At 40.7% G+C, this 27,278-nt stretch overlaps 2 protein-coding genes across 4 annotated transcripts in view; one reads left to right on the top strand and one right to left on the bottom strand.

The window, feature by feature from the left end:
- Positions 1 to 6,905, top strand: part of slc38a5b (solute carrier family 38 member 5b) — a 40,893-nt gene extending 33,988 nt beyond the window's left edge. Inside the window, exons 8-16 of the mRNA XM_079274293.1 lie at positions 648 to 730; positions 1,525 to 1,583; positions 2,851 to 2,967; positions 3,180 to 3,259; positions 3,752 to 3,852; positions 3,953 to 4,077; positions 5,009 to 5,153; positions 5,995 to 6,098; positions 6,210 to 6,905. Coding sequence (XP_079130419.1) covers positions 648 to 730; positions 1,525 to 1,583; positions 2,851 to 2,967; positions 3,180 to 3,259; positions 3,752 to 3,852; positions 3,953 to 4,077; positions 5,009 to 5,153; positions 5,995 to 6,098; positions 6,210 to 6,314 — 919 coding nt within the window. The 3' untranslated portion in view covers positions 6,315 to 6,905. The remainder of the gene's footprint in view (positions 1 to 647; positions 731 to 1,524; positions 1,584 to 2,850; positions 2,968 to 3,179; positions 3,260 to 3,751; positions 3,853 to 3,952; positions 4,078 to 5,008; positions 5,154 to 5,994; positions 6,099 to 6,209) is intronic.
- A 1,495-nt stretch (positions 6,906 to 8,400) lies between these two features.
- Positions 8,401 to 26,706, bottom strand: ccdc22 (CCC complex scaffolding subunit CCDC22). 3 transcript variants are annotated; one of them, XM_079272812.1, is made up of 16 exons: positions 26,312 to 26,706; positions 25,919 to 26,096; positions 24,907 to 25,039; positions 24,108 to 24,214; positions 23,349 to 23,433; positions 21,926 to 22,095; positions 21,587 to 21,787; positions 21,115 to 21,291; positions 16,488 to 16,607; positions 13,149 to 13,265; positions 12,967 to 13,068; positions 12,658 to 12,765; positions 11,938 to 12,033; positions 11,728 to 11,787; positions 11,561 to 11,635; positions 8,401 to 9,141 (listed from the first exon to the last, which is right to left on the bottom strand). In XM_079272812.1, exons 1-16 carry the CDS (start codon positions 26,359 to 26,361, stop codon positions 9,028 to 9,030), a joined length of 1,893 nt encoding a protein of 630 aa, XP_079128938.1. In that variant the 5' UTR covers positions 26,362 to 26,706; the 3' UTR covers positions 8,401 to 9,027. The 3 variants fall into 3 exon arrangements, with proteins under 3 accessions (XP_079128938.1, XP_079128939.1, XP_079128940.1); XM_079272813.1 differs by having other exon boundaries at positions 21,115 to 21,288; XM_079272814.1 differs by lacking the exon at positions 26,312 to 26,706 and having other exon boundaries at positions 24,119 to 24,214; positions 25,919 to 26,057.
- Positions 26,707 to 27,278: the final 572 nt, after the last annotated feature.

Raw genomic sequence — 27,278 nt, 5'->3', positions numbered from 1 at the left:
TCAACTTTGTCCTGGGAATCTGTATGGTCAGCCAATAGAAACACTAATGCACTGTGTTCAGGCATTGAGAAGAGCCATTACCCTGCTTTATACAAAATTGAACTACCAGACTACAAACTGCAGCATCACTCTCACTGTTGACAGTTTGTGACTGCTGTGCTCAGTGTGACTTCATTGATTAGAACTGACCTGGGATCTGACTCTGCGAGGCATTTTGCTGAACAGAAAGCTAATATGACCATTTTTACGTGCTGATATACTTGTTTTTAACTCAACTTGTGAGTGGGCATCATAGATTGCATTCCTTGTCGTTATTTCAGCACTAACAATACGGTGACTTTCTATTGTGACCTGTAGTTATATTTACACTGTACTAAAGAAAAGATTGCTTAAACCTCAGAAGTAAACTCAATGGACCAAGGCAAGTATGTGAACAATGACTCTTACATCGCAGCTACTTGTTGAAGTGTATGAGTTGGTAAAAAGCAAATGTATCACAACTTCACAAGGCTGTACTTAACTTCCTGCCCCCGGGACAAATTAACAGATTGTCATTTCAGTAAAGAACTGACCTCTAAATGCAGTCTGAGAGTCTTTTTTACATCTATGTTGAGCTGTATGTGTGTGATGTCTTGTGTCCTGCACAGTGACTGGTTCATGAATGGAAACTACCTGATCATCATCGTCACTATCTGCATCATCCTCCCACTGGCCCTGATGAAACACCTGGGTATGCCACTTCCTCTCAGTTTGATCATACTTACTAATTCCTCAGAGTTATGATTTTGACAAGGCCATTGATTATTCAAGAGAACTTAACCCCTCTGTTCTCTCATGTAAACTGTACTTAATACAACCTTCACATCTTTGGCTTTGTATGAATGTCCTTTCTGTCTGTCACTTTGTGTCGTCTTGCTGTTGTGTCTTAACTCCATGTAGACATGACGATATGAAAATCGATAATCCTAATAATTGTGATTCACGTTATTATTTTGATAATCATCAAAAAATGGCACAACAACATACTGGAATCACTTGACCTTCCATTTTGTTGAGAAACAAATAGTATTATAAATACTTTTATTGCATCACTGCTAGGACATGTCTTTTAGTGAACATTCTTTCGTGAAAAACAAATAAACAACAAGGAAATCATAAATCATAAGCTACATAAAAAAAATAGCTAGATTGATGTGCAACTCTTTTCTTTCTTACACGATCCTATCTTTATGTTTAAATCAAGCTCTATAACATCTCTAACAGATTGACAGCTTTTTTAAGTCACTCATGTGACAATGTTCACGTTTACCCTGATACTAGAAATTCACCAGGACCAACTTATTGTGAGTTTTCCTCATCACAACAAAATTGTACGTCCCATCCCTAACCGTATGTCTCAATAAGGTTGCATGTCTAAATAAAGGTTCACTTTTTCTTTTAAAGTCATGTAGGAGACAAAAGATCTATTCTGCTGTTTTTTTGTAGCAGAGATGTGTCTGAGGGTTGTCTTCTTGGGTCCTGCAGGGTATCTTGGTTATACCAGTGGCTTCTCTCTGTCCTGCATGGTCTTCTTCCTCTCTGCGGTGAGTGTGTGGGTCTTGTCACCGTGCATTACTTCATGGCTGTTGTCACGGGACAGGTGGTTGTTGAGAAATGGTTAGGGTCCATGGCATATACTCTGTGCTTGTTGCAACCGTGACACTTTAAAATCTCAAACACTTTATATATCATGTTATAGTTATAGATCATAGTGAGAGTTATTAGGTCATGCTGACCATGTATTTGTATTATTTTATTGTTTACCTGGTATTTAGATGTCCAAATGTTATGAAATGTAATTCAAATTGTAAAGTTTTGATTCAAGAAAAGTAAATTACCAAAACTACAGTATTGAGGCAGAAGAATATGTTTCAAAAAATAAAAATAAAGCAAAATTATTTTCTTACATGCAAACACCATCTAGTAAGTAAGTACTTATAAATGTGATTCTGTGTATTATAACATAATATTCACAAGTAGCTTTCTACCTGCTCATCAGCCAACAGCAGACTGTTAGCTGCTGAACATAGTGGAGCATTTAGCAGCTAAAGAAACAAATATTTCCCTCATGAGTTGGTGGAGACCAAAGACTAAAAGGAGAGTGAATATTAGACCCTCACAAATCCAAATGAATGGTAATTATGTCAGCTGGATGTATAACAAGCCAACTGTTTGCTATCAAAACAACAACTTCATGAAGGGAATAATATGTCAATGCCGCCCCCAAAATCGACTCAAATGCTTCTACAACTGATGAAAATGAAATGGATAGAAGGTCCTTATCAGGACAATTCTCAATTGATCATGGAATCTTTCAAGTTATTCGGTTGGAATACTTTTTCTTTGTAAAAAAATGAGACAATTCAGATGACAACTAGTGTGGTCTCAGTTTATTCTCCTCTGTGTCTGGTTGAATCCTTGTGGCTCTAGCTGGTTGGACATGGATGAGTTGCCGTCAACAGCTGCTGTAGTGCTGTAGTTTACAGTAGCTGCATGGTGATATAGACGCATAGATAATGTGGAGAACTAAACTAACTAAAGCAACATGTGTTTTGGAAAGATTCCAAATAATACCAAAATATATCTTGTTTTGAATGAAGAGGTTTATAAAGCTTCAACCGCCTCACAAGGATCTGCAGGCATGTCTGGTGCTCTTAGAACAAGGTCAATCTTGTGTCAGCATTGACTACGCTACGTTGAAACAAATGCTACGTCTTCATCTGTGTCTGAGATTTATCTTGGTTTGTTACCAAAGGCAGGAGAGGGAGCATTTGTTCTCCCTCCTCAAGCTCTCTTTCTCTGTTCCATCAGGTCATCTACAAGAAATTCAACATTGCTTGCCCTCTGGAAGTGTTTGGCAACTACTCTGTGAACACAGCCGTCTCAGAGGACACATGCGCTACCAAATTCTTCACCATCAACCAAGAGGTCAGAGATGAACTCCCTGAAGGCACACACAAATTACCATTTGCATTTTAAGTGTTCATTTACGACGAGCTCCTTTCAGAGGACTGCGGTGTGCTCTGAACATGTGTGTGACCAGGAACATGTGGGTGCATCAGATTACGCATACACGGCTGACAGGGCTCGTGCGCTTCCTGGAAAGCAACCTAGTGAATTTCCTCTGACTTGATTTGCAGACGGCGTATACCATCCCGATCCTGGCATTTGCTTTTGTATGTCACCCTGAAGTGCTTCCCATCTACACTGAACTGAGCAAGTAAGACGCACAAATGATTCGATTATTACATTCTTCACATACAGTACACAGCACGCACTTCCACAGCACATGTGAAAAAACATTATTGACAGTAACATAAAGACAGAACGGAATACCCTTTGGTGCATAGCCTTTCTTGCTTTTAAAGTTGCACTCAAAACCCCCAAAAAACGACCCCAACTTGCCGTTAATGAAAACCAGTTTAAGGATGATTCTGCTTTACAACTTGGGTCTTCTTTTTGTTGTTTTTGCCATTCAAATTGTAAAGTTTCAGTTATAATGCAATCTGGGAAAGCAGCAACATTGCTAAAAAGAAGTCAGATGGGTCCAGAAACACAAGCAGTTAGAAGACAATGGAAGTTTTTTCAGATTATCTAAACCAGTGAGAGCACCTAAAATGTCTAACCTGGGTGTTTGTTTACAACCTGTCCAACTGCATCTTTAAATATAACCTGTATTGCTACAAACATCTGCCATCTTGTTCCCCTAAAGCCCAACCAAGAGAAGAATGCAGAACATTGGCAACGTTTCCATCCTGGGCATGTTCATCATGTACTTCTTCACCGCCACATTTGGCTATCTGACCTTCTACGGTAAGAGCAACGTCTCATTAAGTCAGCTATCTCAGTCTAATGATAGTGAGGCCTCACATGTTCTGTATGTGTGTGTGTGTGTGTGTGTGTGTGTGTGCAGAGAACACTGAAGCAGAGCTCCTCCATACCTACAGTAAGGTGGACCCTCTGGACACTCTGATCCTGTGTGTTCGTCTCGCCGTCCTGGTGGCCGTCACTCTGACTGTACCCGTGGTCTTGTTTCCTGTAAGAACATGTCTGGCCTTCACACACACATCCAGCTGAAATTCTCTAACACTGACCAGAAAAGCCGACGCCTTTTTGTTGTAAATTACATACAAAAGTAAAGTGGACAGGGTTCTGTGAACTCTCACTTCTCAAACATGTAAAGGCCAGTCTCTAAGGAAGGCCAGGCAAGAACATGTCAATCAGGAGACTTCTTTAGAATTTAAGACTAATTTATTACACAAGCATACAATTTGCTTAAGCTGCGGGGAGGCTTTTAATGTGAAACATCTGTGCAGGAAGCTTTACTAGATACTGCTCTCATTGTCACTGGGATAGTTTACTGGGACAATTAATGGAACTGAGCCATCTTTAATGTTAATAATTCCACCTGAGCTTTTGGACTCGTAGTTAATGAGGTCCATTGCTCAAAATCAAAATATGGCACGCATTAAAGTAATATAAAACATTTTCAGTGACAAGATTTTGAGATTATTATGAGATCTTTTGTTGTAATTAGTTTGTTGTGATCTTTTGTCTTAATTACAACAAAATATCTCATAAACTCTCATAAGCTCTCATACTAGTCTCATAAATCGTAATTATGAGATATGGAAGCCATAATTACAACATATGGCCTCCCTTTATATTTATTTATTAGTTTGTTTGTTTATTTATTTATTTATTAGTTTATTTGGTGAATGCTATGCACTTCTGTACTTTTCCAACATTTGTAAATGCCTCAAATGGACTTGGATTGTACTGGTTGTACTATCAGCAAAATTTCTAATTTATCACAACCATATTTTAATTCTGATGAATCATCATGCGCGATATAAGATATTCCCTTGCTGCTCTGCTCTGATTTCTGACCTACAGTTCTTCTGGTGTTTGACACTCTGACTTGATAGCCGAGCAGCATTGTGCATCCTAACGTCTGTGTTTCTGTCAGATCCGTCGTGCCCTCCTGCAGCTGCTGTTTCCAGGGAAGCCCTTCTACTGGCTCCGTCACATCGCCATCGCCATGTGTCTGCTCTTTGTTGTCAACCTGCTGGTCATCCTCGTTCCAAACATTCGGGACATCTTTGGCATTACTGGTGGGATATTAGACTTGGAAGCATTAAAAGAGCCTGAACAAAAAGGGGCATTTGTGAAAAGTGACATTGCTCGTCAAAATAATTTCAGATTTTTTAATAGTTTTCTCCCATTAAATCATTTTTCCAGAATATATATATTTTTTATGTCGGCCATTTTGGAGTTCCATATCAATTGAGAGGAAGTATACATCAGCCTTATGTGCAGTATAGTTGGAGCAGACTTCAATTTTGTGGAGGGTTGTTCCGAATATGTTCTATAATTCAGTTGTCTGGCTTCTTGTGTGAAACACTGTTGACTTTAAAATACTACTGTTGGTTTATAAAGCACCCTCATCTGCTGCTGCTTTCTGAGTTTGGAGTTATCATTAAAGTGAGGCTACATCACCTTTGCTGAATGGCAAATGTAGAGAAGAGTCATAAAGTCCGAGAAATGATTCAGTAAGATCAGTCACACAGGAATTACTATCTAAAGTCTGCAAACAGTAGCTAACATTTGCCTCCATAAGCTACTGGTCATACCTGACTATAGCAGCAAATCCCCTGAGGGTATTAACTTGGCGAGGATGTGTTTTATTGCAGATGAGTTCAACTCTTCAGTTGTAAGCAGAGAATTGTTGTGATATAATTGTGAATTATTTCTTCTTTTTTTAAAGTGATGTAGTATCACTGTAAAATAAAAGCTAAAAATGTTCTGTCAAACCAAGAAAAATGCATTACACAGTTGGCCTAAGCACTGGAGTTTCAGCAAAGTACAGATTCACTCGTATTACAGTCAACAGCTTTCTCTGAGATAAATTCTGTTTTTCAATGAAATGATTCATTGTGCCTCCTCTGTGTCTAGGGGCAACCACTGCTCCCAGTCTGATCTTCATCCTTCCTGGACTGTTCTACATTCGCATCATCCCCACTGACCAGGAGCCCTTGAACTCAAGACCAAAGATTCAGGTAGGTGTGTGTCTCCCTGACTGGGAGGGGTGACCCAACAACAGAGTTATTGGACATAAAACTAAGTGGGCCTGGTGATTCTACATTGTCATATCTTCTTTGGGTTTTCAGGCTGCGTGTTTCACAGCGTTGGGTTTCATATTCATGACCATGAGCATGACGTTCATCGGGCTTGACTGGATGAGTGGAGAAAAGCAAAACCTCGGCGGCCACTAAAGTGTACCCCGAGCCCTACAGCAGCCCAGATTCAACCTACTGCTAGAAGGCTCAGGGCTTTTGCTGGACTGTTTTCATTAATCATAAGGACAATCCGTTCCTCCAGAGTGATGAGAGGAGCCCGGTCTTGACCCACCCAGGTTGACATATACAGCATCCCTCACAGGTGGTGTTCTTCTGTTCTACATGATGAGCTGACAAACATGTTACGGCTACAGGCTATGGAAACCCTTCAATCATTCAAAGCTATCTGTCTTAACAGAGGCTAAATGTGGTGTAGAATAACCAAAATATTAAAAACATATCTTTAATTAAAAGCTAAGTTCAATAGAGAACATTTATTTGTTATGTGCTTGATAAAAATACATGTGAGAATATGAGGTTATTAAATAAATTCCCTTCAATTGATGTATTGTGTACTGTGAGTCTGCAGAGCAGTATTTGGTAAATTGGTCAAATTTTTTATTTTGGTTTACATCAGCGAAAAGTCAGACATGACGTGTATGACTGAACCAATTCATTTTGTGATTCATTTGTGAATTTATTCTGGATAGCATATGTGGATATTGTTTCATAAAAATTCACAAAAGATTGAATATGTTTGTTTCGTACTGTATACAGCTTCAACATGTTTGTCTTATTATATTTTCTGAACTGTGTGGTGGTAATCACAAATCAAGTGGCATCTTCAAAACACTTTCTCCTGTCTCCTTTTGAACCATTGGAGCAAGTGGAATTAAAAGTGCTGTACTTGAAGACGCCCACAGTGCTTGCTTTAGCCTAGACGAAGCACATTGGTGAGATCCATGCACGTTCCGTGCATAATGCATGGATACAGTCTTAGGAATACTAAGGTCAGTATACAGCCTAACCCCACTTTTATCCAGAAGATTATAGGTTTTTGCTCACCGATATAACGGTCCACCTTTTATCCTCCAAGGACCAGTTATTTGTGACTTGGATATTTGTGACTTGGGCGAAGCCACACAAGCAGTGTCCAAGCAGCGTATTTCCCACTGGATAGTAGGGGCTATTGCCCTGTATATCAAGGGTCTCCAGCCTCCCGCTGGACTGCATAAGCACTCTACCAGAGGTTTAGCTACCTTTGGGGCTCTCTTTAAGGGGTAGTCTATTTCAGAGGTCTGTGTGGTGGCATGTTGGGCCTCGCTCCGCTAGATTTTGTTGGATGTCCTGGCACAAACTGTCACATTCAGTCCCCAGTGTAGATTCTTCTCAGAGCATAGCGCCTCACGAGTGAAGGAGACAGTTGCCTTCTTTACTGGCATATCTAGCGACCAGGAGTCAGTATTTTTCCCATAGTGAGACATGAAACTAATGCTATGAAAGAGAACTTAAGGTTATGGATATAACCCCAGTTCTGTTTAGCTATTGACGCGAGGAAGAGGTGAAGTTGTTCTGAATGAGAGCTGACACTATAGCATAATATATAGGAGGGTCCCATTGCCTCCTGCTCAGGGGTGACCTGGCATGACACATTAAGTGGTTTTGATGGTCCTATCACCTTTCTGTCCATGTCAAATTATTGTCCTCGAGTGAGACACTGAACCCCAAATTTTCCCCAATGACAAGGCTAGCACCTCGCATGGAATGCCTGCAGCCACAGAATGCGACAAATTATAAAAGCTCTTTGTCCGCTAATGTCAGAAAGGTGCTAATCTATTTGTAATCCAAGCATTACCATTTAACAATTAGTTTATGCTTATGGGGAGGATTGACTGACAGACCATATGCCAATAGAACAGCGACATTAAACACTAAATAGGCATTTGACAGTTAAAGTGTGGCATACTTCTTTTTGCCATCACTTTGTTCTAACTTGAGTTTTCAAATGTCAACAGCAGGTCCTGAACATAAACTCAGGGAGTACCTCCCAGCAGCACAAGGTTGTTTTACCTTGTGCTGCTAAATATTAGCAAATAAATTTAAATAGTCTTCAATCCATTACAACCTAAATATTTGCCTACATTGGTGTTAAAAGTGCAACGGAGCAATGAGGTGTAGATGATGTCAGTAACAGTAGGTGCACTCATGACCGGCATCTTCTTAAGGCTGACAAGCACTGCTCTTCAAGTTTGTAAGGCATCTTTATTCAAGCTGGTACCATATACACAACAATACTTTGCTGATGGGGCTGGACTACATTCAAATGCCATTCACTCAACTGAATCTGATCAAATATAATCATCACAATGAAGGAACTGCTAATGTATGAAAATGGTGGAATAATTCCCATATTAAAAATTCCTGAACAAAGATTTTAGTTTAATCAGGATATCTTATGAAAACATTTCATATATCAATATGAATGACTTTACATTAGCACAGAGAAGGTCTGACAGCACCCTCTGCTGTCCACTGTTGTTTCCTTTAAGTACAGAGCAATCAGACCAGCGAACAGGCCCTCAGTCCAGCCGGAGAAATCAGTTTGAAATGAAACACTAGTTGTCGTCTTCATCCATTTATACAGGTTGTGCATTAAAAATGCCAGGTTAACTCCATGGTTCCAAAGTCAGCTTGCCTTTCTAAAGAAAAGCAGGTCTCCAATGGCAACAGAGGGCGGTGTTTATTAACAACGGTCTCGTCAGTGTGAAAACTGGAGTGCTGTTTTCAGTCCCATTCCGGTCCAGAGGGATCCAGGTTTTCACCACAACTTTCACCTCAGCAGGCAGAGCGGAGTAAACCAGAGCTTCTTTCAGCCTTCTCTGACTTTGGCAGCAAGAGCTGAGTTCTCCTGTCGAATCGCCTTGTAGTCTTCCAAAATCCTCTCCAGGTTAGCCACAGTTTTACTACCATTTTCTGTCTCAATCTGTGGACAATTCAAGATGCCATTGAAAAATTCATTGTCCAGTAAATCTCTGAACATGCTGCTGCATTTTTTTTTTTTTTTTTTTTTTAAAGAATCAATTTGGGGACAATTCCATCTCTGTGTCCAGTTCAGTGATATTCAGGTTCAAGACATGTTTGGACTAGCTTACAACTAATACGGAAATCTTTGGAGCTCTGGTGTACAGTGGTTAGGAAATATAATTTGGAGAAGAAGGTAAAAGTTCACAGTTGAATGGCTGGTATAAAGTTCAGATCCTTAATCACATGTTAGAACTATGGCCACGTGGGACTATAAGTGACAGGAGTGAAATCAAAAGCTGTCCATGCTTTTTCTTCAGATATCTGGAAATCAGAGATTCTTTTTGAAAACGAGTTGAAACCAGATTTCCCAGTGATTGTGACATGTTGGCAGAGATGGGCAAAGATACATCAAAATATATTTTGAAACAAAATACCCCTCAAATAAATGTATCAAAATAAAATACAAAATACTGGTGCCAGAAAATGTAACAAAATACAATACATGTATTTTGTATTTAAAATATAGGAAATACTTTTTTTCTGGATTTTCCATTTTTCACAATTTGGTATAGCAGAGCATTCAGGTTTGGGCTTTATAATGTACACAAAGCTCTGGTGAAGCCCACTAAAAGGAAGAACAGTCACAGAATGTCAGTGTAACTAAGCACATCTGTGCTTGTTGATGGTCCTTCTTGAACATCATCTTGCTGAGACATGTTGTCCACCTGGCCAACTGTAGAATGTATGAAGTAATAAAACTAAGAATACTTTCGTAATATGCCTTTTAAATAAAATATATTGGATATTTAATGTTTTTTTTAACAAATTGACATCTACTGTCATAGCCTGGCTAACTGAACTATACTATCTGCCAGTAATTGATATGGCATTATGACATTCACATTGAGAAGATACAGCATCACTTATAATACAGTGCAAGATTAGATGGTGAGACGTCTCTTGATAAGGTCATCATGAACATACAAGCTCCCAATCTCCCTCTTCCTGTAGCTAGCTACTCGACTGATAAGTTAACTTGCTAAACACTGGCTATGCACTAGCCTAGACAGCATGCTAGCGTCATTAGCATGTTAGCATCGATCGCTAGCTTGATATTATAACCATCACCATGTATGTACAATAGGCTATGTAGCCACACCCAGACATAAATTATCAAGCTAGTTGACATCTGTCACACTCAGATAAAAGTTACATTGACAGACAATCTGCTGAACTTGAAGATCTGAAGACTGAACTTATGAACTGTTTTTTGATTCGTGAAGTATTTTCAGTATTTTAAATACAAAATGACTCCACTCTAAAGTATTTTGCTACAAATTACTTTAGATTTTTATCGGCCCTATCAAATACAAATTACAAAATACTCAAAAGTAATTGAAATACGTATTTCAAATACAAGTAATAGCCCATGCCCATCTCTGCATGTTGGTAGAGTTTATGGTGATGATGTATTGAAGAGTTGAAAGACGTGTTGTGCTATATTTAGGCAACCTGACATGAGAAATGATACTACAATAGGACAGATGTCTTCTTTAGCCCTTGAGTCTCACTAGGTACATTAGTGGCTGTGTTAATCCATGGCATACATGTTGGAAAGGGTGAAAGTTTTATTTGATGAAATGCATGAAAACCAATGTTGTTGCTAATCACTGACAAACCCAGAATGTATAAAAGAAAATCTATTTCCCCTCGAATTTAGTAGATGGAAAATAATTAAATGTTCGTGTTTGTTTTTTTATAACACACATTGTGTAATTCATATTTTGTAGTTATAATCAGAACTGAAGTTGGTTAACAGATTTAACTAGATGAGTGGAGAATAAAAATATAAAATGTTTTTGCAGTTTTTAACACATATCTTTATCCTCCAAGGACATCAGAGCAACTTATTTAAAGTGAGGAAAAGAGGTTAAGTTCTATTAGCAGCAACCAAGAAGGTAATGGCCCAAAAAGGACCCCCTCTGAGACAATGGCTGGACATTGTTGAAGAGGTATGCGATATGGAAAGACTCATGCGTTACCGGTATATGAAAAATGGACGGCTTATAAAACCCATCACTAAGACACTACTAAAACCTTAAGACTGAGATTCTTACAGTTGTAGCAGTATGCTTGTGTATGCTGGCACTTACTTTTGTGTTTCTACTGCAAGAACAAAAGTAATTTGTCTTTCTAGATTTGTTAAATACACATGTTATATATGTCAACAAGATGGGCTGCTCCCAGTCCTGATGCTGAACTAGGCTAGCTCCGGTCACAAAGATGACACAAAGATGAAAGTGATAATGATCTTCTCATCTGACTCTGTGTAACCCAAAAAAGTGTGAGTGTACAGAGTGAGGAAGTGGAAATCCTACCTGCTCCTCTAGATCTCGAATCTCTCTCAAGATTGTACCGGTGTCCTCGATGGTTTGGATCAACTGATTACAGTTCTATTAAAGAATGTAAGATGGAGAGATGACATGTAACACATTCTCTGATAGGAGCAACAGATAAGAAGAAGAGTCAGACAATGATGACATACTTCATGCAGGGCTGCCAGGTACTTGTAAGATTTGCGGACAGATTCATCTTTTTTGGCGTCCTTCAAATGACAAAAAAAACAAATTAAAACATGAAAAATTTGTTCAACAAAACACATTCTTACATGTTGAAAACAATTTCAAAAATCCTCGGGATTAAAGAGCACACAGACACTTGAATGCAACAAGTACTGAAAAATAGATTCTGCTACCTTGAAGACCAGCTCATCAGTGACAGCAAAGGTTCTGTCCAGTTTTCCTGTCAGGCTGTTGATCTCTTTCTGGAGCTCCTTAGTGTCCGACAAAATCTGCAAGGAAAGTGAGCACAGTGGTGATGGGGGGGATGTAACAGCTGGTACACAGCACACACAAAGCTCAGACCCACTGATGCAGGAACCTCACTGACATGAATGGAGTTCCCTTCAAACGGTTGCCGTTTGCTGGCCATGAAGGATTTTACACACCGAACTGTTGTTTTTGTCATGAATACTTTCACACAGAACTAAAGCCAAAGTTTTTCGAAGTGAGGTTCATTTTCTGAGCTTTCGCACCGTGAATGAAGGAATCAACCAATCACGTTGTGATACATTTAAATCATACACTATAGTGTACACCAACAGGAAGTCCAAACCAAGAAGACAAACTTTATTAGTCCTTTCAACCAAGGACAGACCAGATCCACTCCTTCCATTCTTACATAGAAACTCAATAAAATAGCTTACAGTAGCTCAGGCTATACAACAGTTTACATCAGACAGACTTTTCACTGACTGCATATAAATCAAAGTTGTCAGAAAACATGCGGCCTGACAGAACTCCACCTGTCTGCTTACAAACAGGATCTATTAAAACTAGCTGCGCATTTGCTTGCTTACTTTATTTTGTAGACATTTACAGTTATGTCTTGTAATTTCCTATAAAATATACCGTACCTTGGTAATTTCCTCCTTCTGCTTCTTGATGTTGCTGACAATCTCTAGGATCCTCTGAGTGTATGCTGACCGAGACGCATCCTGAGGAAGATTTTCTAACTCTGTTACCTACGTTGGAAAAGAACAGACACAATACAAACAGTCACACGCGTATTTAGCACATTCAGCACGGTGCCGGAACACAAGTGCTAATGCAGCTTAATTAACGTAAAAACAAGCCTGTGTCAAAATGTAAAAAATACACCTGTGCTAGAAAGAAACTAAAGGTTCTTGGCTAGTTCTCAAAAGAATGTAAATTCAGTTCATAACCAGTTGTTTGTAGATTTCTTCCTTCTTCTTGGCCTCCTCTGTAGACACACGGATCTTATCATGCAGAGACTTGATTTCAGACAGCTTTCTGGATGACTCCAGCTGAGGAAAATGGAGACAAATGATCAGAAACAAAAACTGGAGCAAATGAAGACACAAATCTGTTGAAGGGCCCCACTTACATCTTGGTTGCTGCAGATTTCTTTGAGTCTGCGGTGCTCGTCGATGAGTGGAACGCGGTGCTTCTCCCACTGAGAGGCCAGGTTCACCACCTGCTTGGCACTGGCCTCCACCAGAGCCTGGAGAAAGAAACATACAGGTTTCCACTCAGGGTAGGAAATTTACATCTTTTTTTGGGGCAATTTTTGCCCCCACTGACTGAAATCCAGGGGCATTTTCAAAAAATTGGGGGCACTTTGTGAAACTTGAGAAATAACATTTAACCTTTGTTCAAAATATTAAATATACTTATTAGGCTTACAGTATATGAGCAATTGTCATCAAATGGCAATAAGACTATTAGGCAGTAGTCTACAGATTCAAAGTGTTTTCTTTAACAAAAAACAAACATAAATCAGACAATCATATTCAATTTTATTCTTATTTCTTTGTGGTTATTTATTGTTATTACATTTTTTAAGCAACTATTAACAATTATTAAGTCAACGATGCCTTGATTACATATACATCAGTCATTGTATGGAATTATTGAGAAAGATATTTTTGTAGCACCTCAAATATTGTGATATTACCCATTTTTGTCCTGAACTTATGCATTAGTCATTGTGTGGAATTTTTGAGAAAAACTATTTTATAGCACCTTAAAAATTAAAAAATGTGCTATTTGAAGTTCCAAATTCAATTCAGAGTTTTTGCTTCGTAAAATATCTTAATTGACTGTCAATTTATTCATTTACAGCAGGGGTGTCCAAACTTTTTTCACTGAGGGCCACATACAGAAAAATATACCAAGGGCTGGGCCACTCAGGTCCGATCGCCTCACCCCTAGTGTGTTAAAGTGAGCAAAATCAATCAAATTTGGTTCTCAATGTGCTTTTGTTCAGATTTAACAGAGATGTTTGCTCACGTATGTTGAGCCGAACAGACTCATTATTCAAATAGAAGGGAGTTGAGAACAGCTCGATGTCTCTCTCAATGAGAGAAACATATTGAAAGCCATGGCAGCTGGTGGAACATGTTCTAGGTAGGGCTGTGCCACATCCAATCAATTTCAGCAAACATCCCAGTATGATTTAATGCTAAATAAATGAAGGTATCAAACACGTATTGCTACTTTGCAGTTAAACATTTAACATTTATTCCAACATGAAAAAAAGCAGAAAATAACACTTTGACAAACATGTCAGGACATCTTATTTACAGCTAGTAGCTTCATGTACTGCTTCCCTTTCCTGCTAGTCTGCTGTCTGATTGTGAGGTCAGGCTGATCTGATATCAGCACTGCAGTTTCTCCTCAAAGTTCTCCTCTCAAACGGGTCTTGGAGGAGTAGTGCTCGCGCTGGAGCTCGCGCCCGCCTGTAGAGACTCATCCGGACGGGAACGCGCAGCTTGGGGCAGAATCGATTCTGCCCCAAGCTGAATCTATTTGAGGGCGCTGATTGGCTAAATTGTATGTCACACATTTATATCTTTAATCAGCAATTGGCTAAACTGCGTCACTGCTCTTTTGGGCAGTTTCTCCAGAGCTGCTGAGACGTGCACACGCAGAGAGGACATGCAGGAAAAGCATATATTTACCGCAGATATCATATTTTACACATATTACTGGATGATTCCATATTTCAAAAACACAAATATTGACTATTTGTATAGTTTATTATTATTATTATTATTCATTTTATTTTATTTGTTGTGGCTCAAGGTGGGGCGGCGCCCTATCGCCCTCTATTGACCAGCCGCCACGTAAGCACTGACTGAGCTCTGTCATGAGAGACGTTATCACGGACACGTATTTCCCCCTTTTAGCAGAAAGGTTGGCCTTTGGAAAAGCACATTTGACTTCGGACTGCGTGGGGAAGTGTGCAACATTGAAGTTGCGTAGAGTGCCCTCATGCTCGAATTATGTTGACAGTTTTCACAACCGTGTTCATCACATCGCCGGGCTGGACTGTCTGAGCACAGAGGGCTTGTTGGTGGGTGATACGCTGCATTTTAATAGCCTCACCTCCGCTCGCCGTTCATAGCTGGAGCCCTATCTGTTATAACTCCACACAGCTTGTCCCATCTTGTCAATTGCATCTGACACAGCTTCAAACATGTCCTTACCTGTTGTTGTGCTCTTTAGACTCCTAAAATCAAGCAGCTCCTAATGCAGAAATGATCGTAACTCCCCGCAAACAAATGAACAGCTGTGCGGTGTCTGTGGCATCTGTGCTCTCATCATATGCAATGGAGTAAAACGCAAAAGCACGCACTTTATCTGACACTTGATGGTTTAGGTTAGCTGGCAAGTCTTCGATTCGCTGCACAACTGTGTTTCTGGACACGCTAACGTTGTTGAATTCCTGCATTTATTCCGGGCACTTGCGACTTTAGTGAGGCACTGTTTTATGAAGTCACCATCTGAGAAAGGTTTCCCGTGGCGGGCAATGAGTTGAGCTACCTCGTGGCTGCTGTTGTGACTTTTTCTTGTGTTTCGTTTGCACGGAAAAAAACACTCTTATTGAGCTAACTGCCATTTAACTTTCTGTTCTCGCTCGGCACCAGTGTAGGACGTGTCATCATCCAGGGCTAAACGCTTCTTTGATTGCTCTTATTTTGTGGAGAAGCTGCCTTGTTCAACACAGTATCTCCACCTAGTGGTGAAACTAAGAAGTACAATACAGTCAAGCGCAAGTTTCAAGTGTTCCATATTACATTATATTTTTAGAAGTTGCTGCGGGCCAATTAAAAATGGACCGCGGGCCGTACTTGGCCCGCGGGCCGTAGTTTGGACACCCCTGATTTACAGCAACCCCCAAATCAAAGAATAAAGACACTTTAGGTGTATTTTCCCTTTAATTCACGAGATGCAGGTAGCATGTTTTATACTTAATGTGAATATAATTAATTTAATCTAATTTCCATTATGCAACAGTTATACTTTGTTGGCATCTTATTCTGAAAACCGGATGTGCGTCTGAAGAAACCGGATGTTGTCTCACGTTGATCTTTCCGTTAACTTTCAAAGTCCGTCGCTCGCTCCCGATCTGCGCCGTTTGAATGAGTTTACCGTGGATTTCAGCATAGGTGCACTACAATTGAAGTGTGCTGAGTTGACCGCAGTCTCGCAGTAGGTCTGATTAAGAACCGCTCCGTTTTTTTATTTGTTTAGAAAGTTCGGGGGCATTGTTCGCCCCTCTCCTAGTGATATCGGGGGCAAAATGATATTTCTTAGGGGCATTTTTGCCCTTTGCACTCGTGTATTTCCGACGCTGTTTCCACTACATCTGTGTGGTCTGCTGGGTTTGATAACTGGTCTCCAGCCAGCAGTGTTCAGAGATCTCACTCAGCCCTCTTACCTGAAGCGTCAGCAAGTTGTTGTCTGCATCTGGCAGCAAGTCGATTGTTTTCTTCTTCACCTGCATCTTCTCCTCGTTTTCAGAGTTCCCCAGAGCTCTCTGCTTCAGCTCATCCAACACCTGGACATATAACGCATCACACATTTAAGGCAATAATCCAATAAATCAGTGCAAACTCCTTTCCCTTAAAAGGGACAGTGCACCCCAACATCTAAAATACACATTTCCCTCTTACCTGTAGTGTTGTTCATCAATTTGTTTTGGTGTGAGTTCCTAGTGTTGGAGGTATCGGCCGTAGAGATGTCTGCCTTCTCTCCACTATAATGGAACTAGATGGCTTTCAACTTGTGGTGCTCAAAGCGCCAAAATTAACATTTGAGAAACTCAACAGCAATGTCTCTTTCCAGAAATCATGACCTGGTAACTCAAGATAATCCACAGACCTTGTTGGAAGCAGTTTCATGTCGGAACTAGTTTCGACATGAAACTGCTCGCCATCCCACAGCGAAAAACATCATCGTGCATACAGGAAGCTGTGATATTGTGAAACAACAGTCTGAAGTTCTGAAGCGAGACTTTATTGATCTGTTAAACACAGTCAGCTCTGTCAAGGCTGAGGTGTTCATCAGTGGCCCTCTTCCACCAGTCAGAGGAGGAGATGAAGGATTCAGCAGGCTGTTTGCACTGAACGAATGGCTGTCAACTGCATGTGCTGACCATTCAGTACATTTTATCAACAATTTCTACCTTTTCTGGGAGCGCAGACATCTTTTTACAGCGCATGGAGTTTGCCTAAACAAGTCAGGGGTAAAACTGTTTCCCTCTCACCTATTTTTCTACCTGCGTCACCCGTCTGTCCCTACTGCCAAGGACAAGATACAAGAGGAGTCTAAACAAGAGATAACCACACAGCATCGCCATGGAGACCTTACGGGAAGGATGCCCCTGCCTAACGACAGTCAAAAGGAGGAGTCTCCAACCTCATCATCAGGGACCGCCTCCGATCTCCCACTTTCTCCACCCTTCCTAGACGCGGAGTCTTTACCTCCCTCCCCAGCACCTACTTCCACCCCCCAAATTCCATCCAGGTCCCTTTCCTCTCTCACACTCTCCCCATCCTCCCCCCACCTGGAGTTCACTGACCACATGAAAGAGCTGGTCATTGCTGGAACCAAACACACTCCCCGCCCCACTCCTCAACGGTACCACAATTGATATCTTCTGGGTCCAGGCTACAGGCTAATGACACCAATGACTCTCTCCAGGAGAAGTCGGCCCTGTATGCAGCTAGCCGCTTCAATTCCTGTCTTGCAAGTTTATAGAAAAAGAAAGGTGAGGCTGCGAAGAAACAATATGCTAACTTATCAAACTTAACATACATTCCTCGTCAGCCTGTCCAAATAAATTGGGCAAAGAAAGCTTTAACCACATTCAACTTAGCTTTATTAAATGTCAGGTCTCTGTCAGGAAAAACATTTTTAATCAATGATTTTATTGTTAGGCACAAACTGGACATTTTGTTTGTAACTGAAACTTGGTTAAATCAAGATAACAGTGCAGCTGTTCTTATTGAATCAACACCTCACAACTTCAGTTTCATGAGTGAAACAAGAGCGCATAAGAAAGGAGGTAGAGTTGCTGTTTTATTTAATGATTCTCTTCAATGCAAGCAGATGTCCTTTGGTCATTTTACTTCTTTTGAATATGTGGCTCTGAATTCCTCGCAAGCTTTATTCCTAAACATTTACAGACCACCTAAATACTGTGCAACCTTCTTTGATGAGTTTACTGAACTGCTGTCTGTAATCTGTATTGATTTTGACTGTGTTGTTATTGTTGGTGATTTTAATATCCATGTTGATAATCCCCAGGACAGAGAGTCTATAGAACTATGTGGTGTCCTTGATAACTATGATCTGACTCAGCATGTGACAGGACCCACCCACAACAGGGGGCACACTCTGGACCTAATCATCACCAAAGGTGTAAACATTTCCAAGGTCGCTGTGACTGATGTTGCACTCTCTGATCATTTCTGTGTTTTCCTTGAGAGTGCAATCTCCTTGCACACAAATGTCCAAACCAAGGTTGTGACAAAGCGTTACATCTCTGAAAACACCAGTGAACTATTTATTCAGAAGTTCTCCTCCACACCAGCCCTCTCTTGCCTCTCAGTCAATGAGCTTGTAGATGGCTTCAATTCTAAAGTTAAAAATATTATTGATGCCATTGCACCCACTAAAGTGAAGGTTGTCTCGGGTAAGCAAAGATCTCCTTGGAGAAATGCTACGTTGGTCAAAATAGAGAAACGAGAGTGTCGGAAAGCTGAGCGCAGGTGGTGAAAAACTAATCTCCAGGTTCACTGTGACATCTATAAAGAGAGACTTCGCAATTATAATTTGGAACTTAGAAATGCAAGGCAGTCATTCTTCTCTGACATCATAACCAAAAACAAGAACAATACAGGCGCCTTATTTGCTACCGTCGACAGGCTAACAAACCCTCCAGTGTCGGTAGCTGCTGAACTCCAATCCACCTGGGCATGCAATCAATTTGCCACCTTTTTTACTGACAAAATTCAGAAAATTAGACAAGCAGTCAGTGCCTCCACATCAACCACAGGATATGTGTTGTCCCGATCTAACATCCATTCAAATATCATGACACAATTTCATTCAATCAACCTTAGAAGCCTAGAAGACATTATACAACATCTGAAGTCATCCTCCTGCTGCTTGGATATTCTACCAACACACTTTTTCAAAAATATTTCAAACTGCATGAGCACTGATCTTTTACAAATTGTAAACACATCCCTTCTCTCAGGTGTCTTCCCACAAGCCCTAAAAACTGCAGTTATTAAACTACTCCTAAAGAAGGCTAGTTTAGACTCCTCAACGATGAAAAATTATAGGCCAATATCAAACTTCCCATTTTTAAGTAAAATAATTGAAAAAGCGGTTTTCCAACAGCTGACCAACTTCTTGGCCGTAAATAACTGCTTTGATGTTTTCCAGTCAGGCTTTCGACAGCACCACAGCACTGAAACTGCTCTTGTTAAGGTTTTCAACAACATCCATTTAAACATAGACAATGGCAGAAGTTCAGTCTTAGTGTTACTAGATCTCAGTGCTGCATTTGACACGGTCGACCATGCCATACTCCTAGAAAGACTAAACATCTGGGTGGGACTCTCTGGCACAGCACTTAACTGGTTTGAATCCTACTTGAAGGACCGAGAATACTTTGTGTCTGTAGCTGATTAGACATCAGTGCTGACTAAAATGACATGTGGTGTTCCCCAAGGCTCAATACTGGGGCCTCCTCTGTTCAACATCTACATGCTTCCACTAGCTCAGATTATGGAAAACAACAAAGTGTGTTATCATAAATATGCAGACGACACACAAATCTACATAACTATGTCACCAGGGGACTATAATCCCATACAAGGGCTGGGTAACTGCATTGAACAAATCAACAACTGGATGTGCCAGAATTTTCTTCAATTAAACAAAGATAAAACAGAAGTAATTGTTTTTGGTACCAAGGACGAACAATTGAAAATCACCGCTCAGCTTCAATCACTGATGTTAAAACCCACAAACCAAGCCAGAAATCTAGGTGTAGTTGTGGATTCAGACCTCAACCTGAACAGCCATATCAAGACAATTACAAAATCAGCCTACTATCACCTGAAGAATATATCAAGGATGAGAGGACTTATGTCTCAACAGGATTTGGAAAAACTTGTCCACGCATTTATCTTCAGCAGACTGGACTACTGTAACGGTGTGTTTACAGGTCTCTGTAAAAAGTCCGTCAGAAAGCTGCAGCTGATTCAGAACGCTGCAGCTCGAGTCCTCACTAAGACCAGGAGGGTGGATCACATCACTCCAGTTCTGAGGTCTTTGCACTAGCTTCCTGTCCAACAACGAATTGACTTTAAAATGCTGCTGTTGGTTTACAAAGCACTGAATGGTTTAGGGCCAAAATACATCTCTGATCTGCTGCTACCTTATGAACCATCCCGACCCCTCAGGTCGTCTGGGACCGGTCTACTTTCTGTTCCCAGAGTCAGAACTAAACATGGAGAAGCAGCGTTCAGTTTTTCTGCTCCACATATCTGGAACAAAGTCCCAGAAAGCTGCAGGTCTGCTGAGACCCTCAGCTCATTTAAATCAAGATTGAAGACTTTTCTGTTTGCTGCTGCCTTTAATTGAACCACATTCAATTCATATATTAATCAATTTCCTGCATTTCTGCATTTTACTACTGCATTTTATTTCTTGCACTGTTTTTAATGTTTTAATGAATGTTCTTAATTGTTTTTGAATCTCCTTTTCTTTTGCCTTATGTTTTGATGATTTTAATGGTTTTATGTGAAGCACTTTGAATTACCTTGTTGTTGAAATGTGCTATACAAATAAACTTGCCTTGCCAAAAGTTTCGACCAGTTTCTGACTGTGTTTGAGTGAATGCTCGGATTCACAGTTGGAAGCCAGAATCTGATCAAGATATAAAACAAATACCAGCATATTCAAGATTTGCTGGTTTAGAAGAGCAAACAGCCGGGCCATTAGCTTACACATCATGTCAAGGCTACGTCATTCTCTGTGTGTGTTACCTGTGCATTAGTGACACTCATGTGCTTCATGTCTGCCGCTAGCTGTTCAACATCACTGCAGAGCTGCTGGAACTGCTGCTGGAGGGAAAGCTGCTCCTCCTGCTGACAGAGCTGGATGTCACTCTCTGACTGAGGGCCAGCAGTGATGGAGGGCCTGGTTACTGCTGCCGCCTGCTGCTGGACGGACATTTCTTTTTACAATCAACACTTGAAATGATGAAGGCACTTGCAAATGACATGGTAGTACAAAATGTAAAGCATACTTTCTTGTTTAATTTTTACACCACACACACACACACACACACACACACACACACACACACACACACACACACACACACACACACACACACACACACACACACACACACACACACACACACACACACACACACACACACACACACACACACACACACGTCTTACTGCAGATAGGTTTGTTTTAAAGCATGATGTGCAGCGTGGTCCTCACCTGTGTGAAGGTGAACTTCTGTGTGTGGGTGAAGTGGGTGCCCTTGGTCAGGATGTGGTCTGAGGGGGTGGAGCCTCTGAAGGCCTGCAGTAGGTCAGACAGGTCAGAGGTGGAGCGAGGGCCACCAAAGGCACTTTCAGCAGAACGCAGCTGCTCCTCGATGCGTTTACGCAGCCGGGTGAGTTTCCTGGAGCAATACTCCTGTTCAACAATAAGACAAACTCATTTAACATGGTCTGTAATAAACATAATCATCAGCACGACAGCCGATGCATGTTCAGAGCCTCAAAAGCACAGCGGTAACAGACAGAATTGTGTGAAATGTAAATAAGGATGTACCTGTGGTGTGAGACGAGACAAAAGTCCTTGACTGTTCCACTCGTTGTCCCACTCCTGAGCAGCACTCAGCTCAGCCGTGTGCTGCTCTAGAATGGACGCCACCACAGAAGCATGATGGGACGGCTGAGCGGTCACAGGGGGAAGAATGTCTCGCTGGTAGTCCTGCACCTCTGAAATCACAGGGCACACACACACAAACAGTGATTTCACCAGACAGAGTGAACTGAACAGTAGCACATCTGTGAAGCATTGTCAGCTTGTTTTTCAAAGCTCTGCTCTCTCCGTGCACAATTCCCATGAAAACAGTCAGCTCACATTCCTGCTCCATCAGACAATCTGCATTAAAACCATTGAAGATTATGAAACTAACTGAAACTAATACTTTGCAACATATAATTATGGAGTTCTTTGAACACTGTTCAACAAACAGGCCATTATGAATAATTACTTAAGTTGCTGCAAATTTGGACATTTTAGACCCCAATAATGACAAAAACAAATCAGTAGGACCATGGTGAAACCATAGAGTGTATGAAATATGGACGTAGTCTCTGTGACGTCATTTGTCATCTTGGCAGTGACGACACTGTTATCACACGGCTAATCTAAAAAGGGGCAGAGTGGTGGCGAGTCGGTGGAGCTGAGGTGGCCGGGTGGAACAGCAGAGCAGACAGCTAGCAGCTAGCCACCTGAGACAGCACCCACCTGTCACTCAAAGCAGCAACGCCCCCAATTATACCAACTTTCAAGTCTTAATAAAATCTAAACGGGTCATATAATAATTCATCCCCCGTAGAGTTCTCTTGAGAATTAGCTATACCTAGAGACCAAAACCATTTTTTGTACCAGTCTGTTAACACGTTTATTTCTGCTGTATAGACTGTAAGAAGAGGACGTAGTCGTCATGATGTCACCCATTGGTTTATGGATGCCAGTTTTAAAGCCTCAAGTTCGTCATTTTGGCCGTTGCAACCAGTGAAGGAAGTGACCATATTTGGACTTTGGAAGAGCGACATAGAGATGCTGTGTACGGCACTGGTAGGGTGGCGACCTGTCAATCAGAACGTAGTCCCGTCATTGCTGTATTGAAGAAGACTTGAAACTAGAGATTGAGACCATAAACTCATGTTTACAATATTTACTGAGGTAATAAATCAAGAGAGAAGTAGAGTCATTTTCTCATAGACTTTTATACAACCAGACTTCACTTTTTAGACTCAGAGGTGGCAGCCTGATTTTAACATGGGGGTCAATGGGGATTGATTTGCTTTTGGAACCAGCCTCCATTGGCCATTTGAGGAACTACAGTTTTTGGCACTTCCACCTTGGCTTTAATTTTCAACACCAGAGGTTGCTGCTTGGGTGAAACAGGAAACTCCCATGGTCAACTGAAATCATGCAGCACGTGCAGTAGGAGGCCTACCTTTGAGGTGATTCTTTCCTGGACCTTTTGTGCAGTGTGGCAAACTGAGAGGCTGGGCGTGGAAACTGTGCAATGAACCTGGACTCTAAACAGGGAGAAATCATTAACATGTCAGAAAGTGACACGCTCTCTCTTGACAGGTCACATGTAACTGAATTATCTAACAACACCCATAAACTATCATGGATCCAGAGGCCGGGAAGAAAGACAAAATCAAGACACAATCATTTATCACTAGGAATGTCCCGACATAAACTCAAGTCATTTCTTACTGTGCTGATAAGAAACACAGTAAAACGTTTAGTTTAACTTTGTTTCTTACAGAGTTCAGCTGCATTAAACCTACTGTCCCAACCCAACATAAATAAGAGTAAAAATGTAGAAAAAAATATATAATGTGCATCACAGTTTTCTTTGGTTTGGTGGTTATACGTGTAGTATAGAGTTGGGAAGTTGTAAAATAAAATAAATATGCAAAGTAGTTTTGCCGCTATAAATTTCCATTTAGAAGTGCCAGGATAATTCAGTTACAGCGAAATTACATTATTAAATGCCAGTTTGTATTTAAATTACATTTCTAAGAAATCACTTTTTTCATCAGTTTGGTATGGCAGATGACCAATAATACTACAACACCCATGAAGCTCGGCCACTCTCTCAGTCCTGTTGCTGATAGACTTGACACATCCCCATGTTTTTTATGTATGAATGTATTTAAAGCAGTTTTCAGACATCAAAATGCAACTTTAAAGAGTTTACTTGTGTTTCACCGTGCAGTGGCAGTCTGCAGTTAGGAGGCAGCCAAGGAACGACCAACTGGGCTTTGATTGCAGCAGCGATGGCTCTCTGGAGGACCACCGATTTACCTACAGGAAGAGATGACAGCTTTGGATGACTCTTCAATAAGTCATGACAAAATGCCTTGTCATGCAAACATCCATAGAGACAACATTTCTTCATTTCTGTAGGACTGTGTTACTGATTCTTACTCTTTTCCTTCATGGTACAATGCTTTTTTCAAACCTTCCAACATGAAACAGTTGTCGGGTGGATTTTGATGACTGATTTCTTATATGCGACTGGTCTAACTAAAATCAACATGTACATTACACCCATTCTAATCCGTTACAATATACTTACACAGGGACCCATATATAGATCAAGATGTTGTCTATCAATCTTTTTTTGTTGTTGACACCCCAAAAAATGGTACACTGCCAGAAAAGCTGCTCACTTGTCTAGCTCCCACCTTTGTTTGGATAAAGAGGGATCAAATTCTACTTGAGGATTATGACTCACAGTCTGGTTGTTAAACAACTTACTGAAACAACCATTGAGGTTACGTACAGTTATTCTTGATAAAGGGTGCTTATTTATTTGAATCAAATGTAATCACCAGTGTTATATTACCTTATAGCTACAAACCAAGATTACAGTATAAATCTTAGGTTATGGCACAAATTAAAGCGCATGTAACAATACATGTACTAGATTTCTTTCTCTCCAATGACAGGTGACATGAAACTGTGTGGAGGACATAGACTGGTGCTCTGCATACCTGTCGGCTGGTCTGAGGCCTCTGCACTTTCTCTGGGCAGCTTCTCAACCAGGAACATGAGCAGGGAGCGGATCTCTGGCTCATTGCTGTACAGGAATGTCTGGTAGCCTATCTCTCCTTTATAACCAATGTCCTGCAAATCAATAGTTTGATGTATTAGGAATACTGCTGAGGAACTACAGGCAGTGATTTGGTGCTTCAATTGAGCTGGTACTCATACAGACACATCAGAACTTCGCCCACAACTACCTGTACCTCTAATTAAGTGTCCTGGAAAGTGCTCTACAAATAAAATGTATCATAAACCTTCTGGTCAGTATATAGTCTGTCACTACAACGGACCGAATGGAAACAGTGCTGATAATGTCCTTGAATATTCTTGTTAAAGTGAATCAAAGAGCAAAAGAGAAACATGAAAGACTCAGAATGAAGGACTCAATAAGGTTTTCATTGAACACACTTTTGAGGTCACAGACTTTCTTTCAAGATAACATTTCATTTAACAAAAACCTTAATTCAAACTCCACTTAAAAGCTTTTTACCGGGGCTTTCAAACACATGTCTGTGAATGTAGTTTGCTCAGTTCGTCAGTTGTCATTTACAACTGAGCAAATTCAATCTAATGATGAAGACCATCAGATGTGGCTGAAAGCTCCAGAACAACCTAGTAAGTGGACTTTGAGTTTTAAATACTACTGTTTCCGAGGTCAGGAATCAACAAACATTGTTGCCTTCAGTGGCAGTCTCTCATTGTTATCCCTCCTTAGGCCAATGAATGACATCATGGCAGTCTACTTGCAAAGAACTATCTGTGTACACTGAAGAGCGTCTTATATCTGTCAACCATATAACTTATTATACAATAAACTTCCAATTGTTGGTATTGATTGTTATTCAGTCATATGCTATGAGCTGCTGTTTCAGTAAACTGGAGCCTTTTTTGTTCGGGTTCAAACACTTACTAAAGGGTCTAATGAAGTCCTTCATCCTGAATAACTCAGAAGTGTCTTACCTGACAGGCCTGTGCCAGGCTCATGCCCACCCTGAAGCGGGCAGACATGCCTGGAGGGAGGGATGTGGGCAGCGGACTGCCCAGGCCTGGCTCGATCACCCGGATACATCTGACCACCGCCTCCACTATGAGCTCACTGCTGAACTGTTTGACACTGTCCGTCTCCTCACTCACCTCTCTGTGGGTCACACATTCATAACGTTAGTTTGATCACTTTCACTGCTAGCTCACAACCTTTGCCTCCAATAACTCACGTCATGTGACGGGCTGACTACATGGACGCTTTCTGTTTGACAGCATGTTGCTAACCAACAAACCTAATAACATATAATTTCAAAAAATCGTGGTTAAGGTGCTATTGTACACAATTAATTAAAGGTTGCTAATACTTACGTGCCGACTTGTTTGAGTGCGTGAATCAAAATTTTGTCAACTTCTTCCATCGCTGAAGTTTTTTCTGTAGATATATTAGCTAACAGACAGGATTATGGCAGAGCATCTGATGCTAGCAAGGCTATGCATTACCATCAAGTTAGCTAATATTAGTGAGGGATTCCCACGGACGAAAGCAGGCTAGGAAACTAGCTTCCATCTTCTGTTAGCTAACTTAGGAACAAGCTACTTTTTAATTAGCAAGGATGCCACTCGTACATTCCCTCACAGAATCCATAGTAAGTAATTGTACGTGTATGAACGCCGTGCTACAAATAAGCGTTTGATATAATGAACAATTGTTCCGCATTCCATACAAATTCACCCTGACCGGTGCTATCTGCTACAAACGTAACAAATCAGACATTTGTGTGGCTTGTTCGGTGTGGAAATGAAGTAATAAGGGAACTGAGCAGTGGTATTCTGGGAAGTAGAGTTTCATCTCGATTTACTCTCGGTAAAAACAAGTGGTAACCGAGCAATCTAGAAATACACTTCCCAGCATGCTCCAAAAGAGGCAATCTCATGACCGGAAAGGTGCTGGATAGTAGGATGGATGCTTGGTTGCATAGTTGGGATCAGGGTGGGATATGGACTGTCAAATGTGTGATCTTCTTCTTCTTCTTCTTCTTCTTCTTCTTCTTCTTCTTCTTCTTCTTCGTCTTCTTCTCTTGTTTTTAATGGCGGTTGGCAAACAACTTTTAGGTGCATTACCACCACCCACTAATCTGGAGTGTGGACTAAGGAAAGTAATTATCTAATACCAAAACCAAACAAACAAAATAAAACAAAATAAAATAAAACAAACAAAATAAAATAAAATACAAATGTGTGATCATTCACATTACCTGCTCTTATTTTATTCTTGAAATGAAGCTGACGCAGTGAACTGCATCCTGGAAAAGAAACGATCGAAACACGGCTTTTA

The sequence above is a fragment of the Melanostigma gelatinosum genome (genome assembly GCF_949748355.1).
Source record: "Melanostigma gelatinosum genome assembly, chromosome: 8".
Classification (NCBI taxonomy): domain Eukaryota; kingdom Metazoa; phylum Chordata; class Actinopteri; order Perciformes; family Zoarcidae; genus Melanostigma; species Melanostigma gelatinosum.
Note: the sequence above shows the minus strand (reverse complement) of the source record. Positions and strands in the feature narration are given on the sequence as shown.

Coding starts and splice junctions, on each gene's coding strand:
- ccdc22 (XM_079272812.1), bottom strand. CDS start 26,361: ATGGAAGAAGTTGACAAAATTTTGATTCACGCACTCAAACAAGTCGGC. Junction 21,788..21,925: donor TGTCTCGTCTCACACCACAG/GTACATCCTTAT, acceptor ATTGTTGAACAG/GAGTATTGCTCCAGGAAACT. Junction 11,636..11,727: donor ACCTGGCAGCCCTGCATGAA/GTATGTCATCAT, acceptor ATTCTTTAATAG/AACTGTAATCAGTTGATCCA.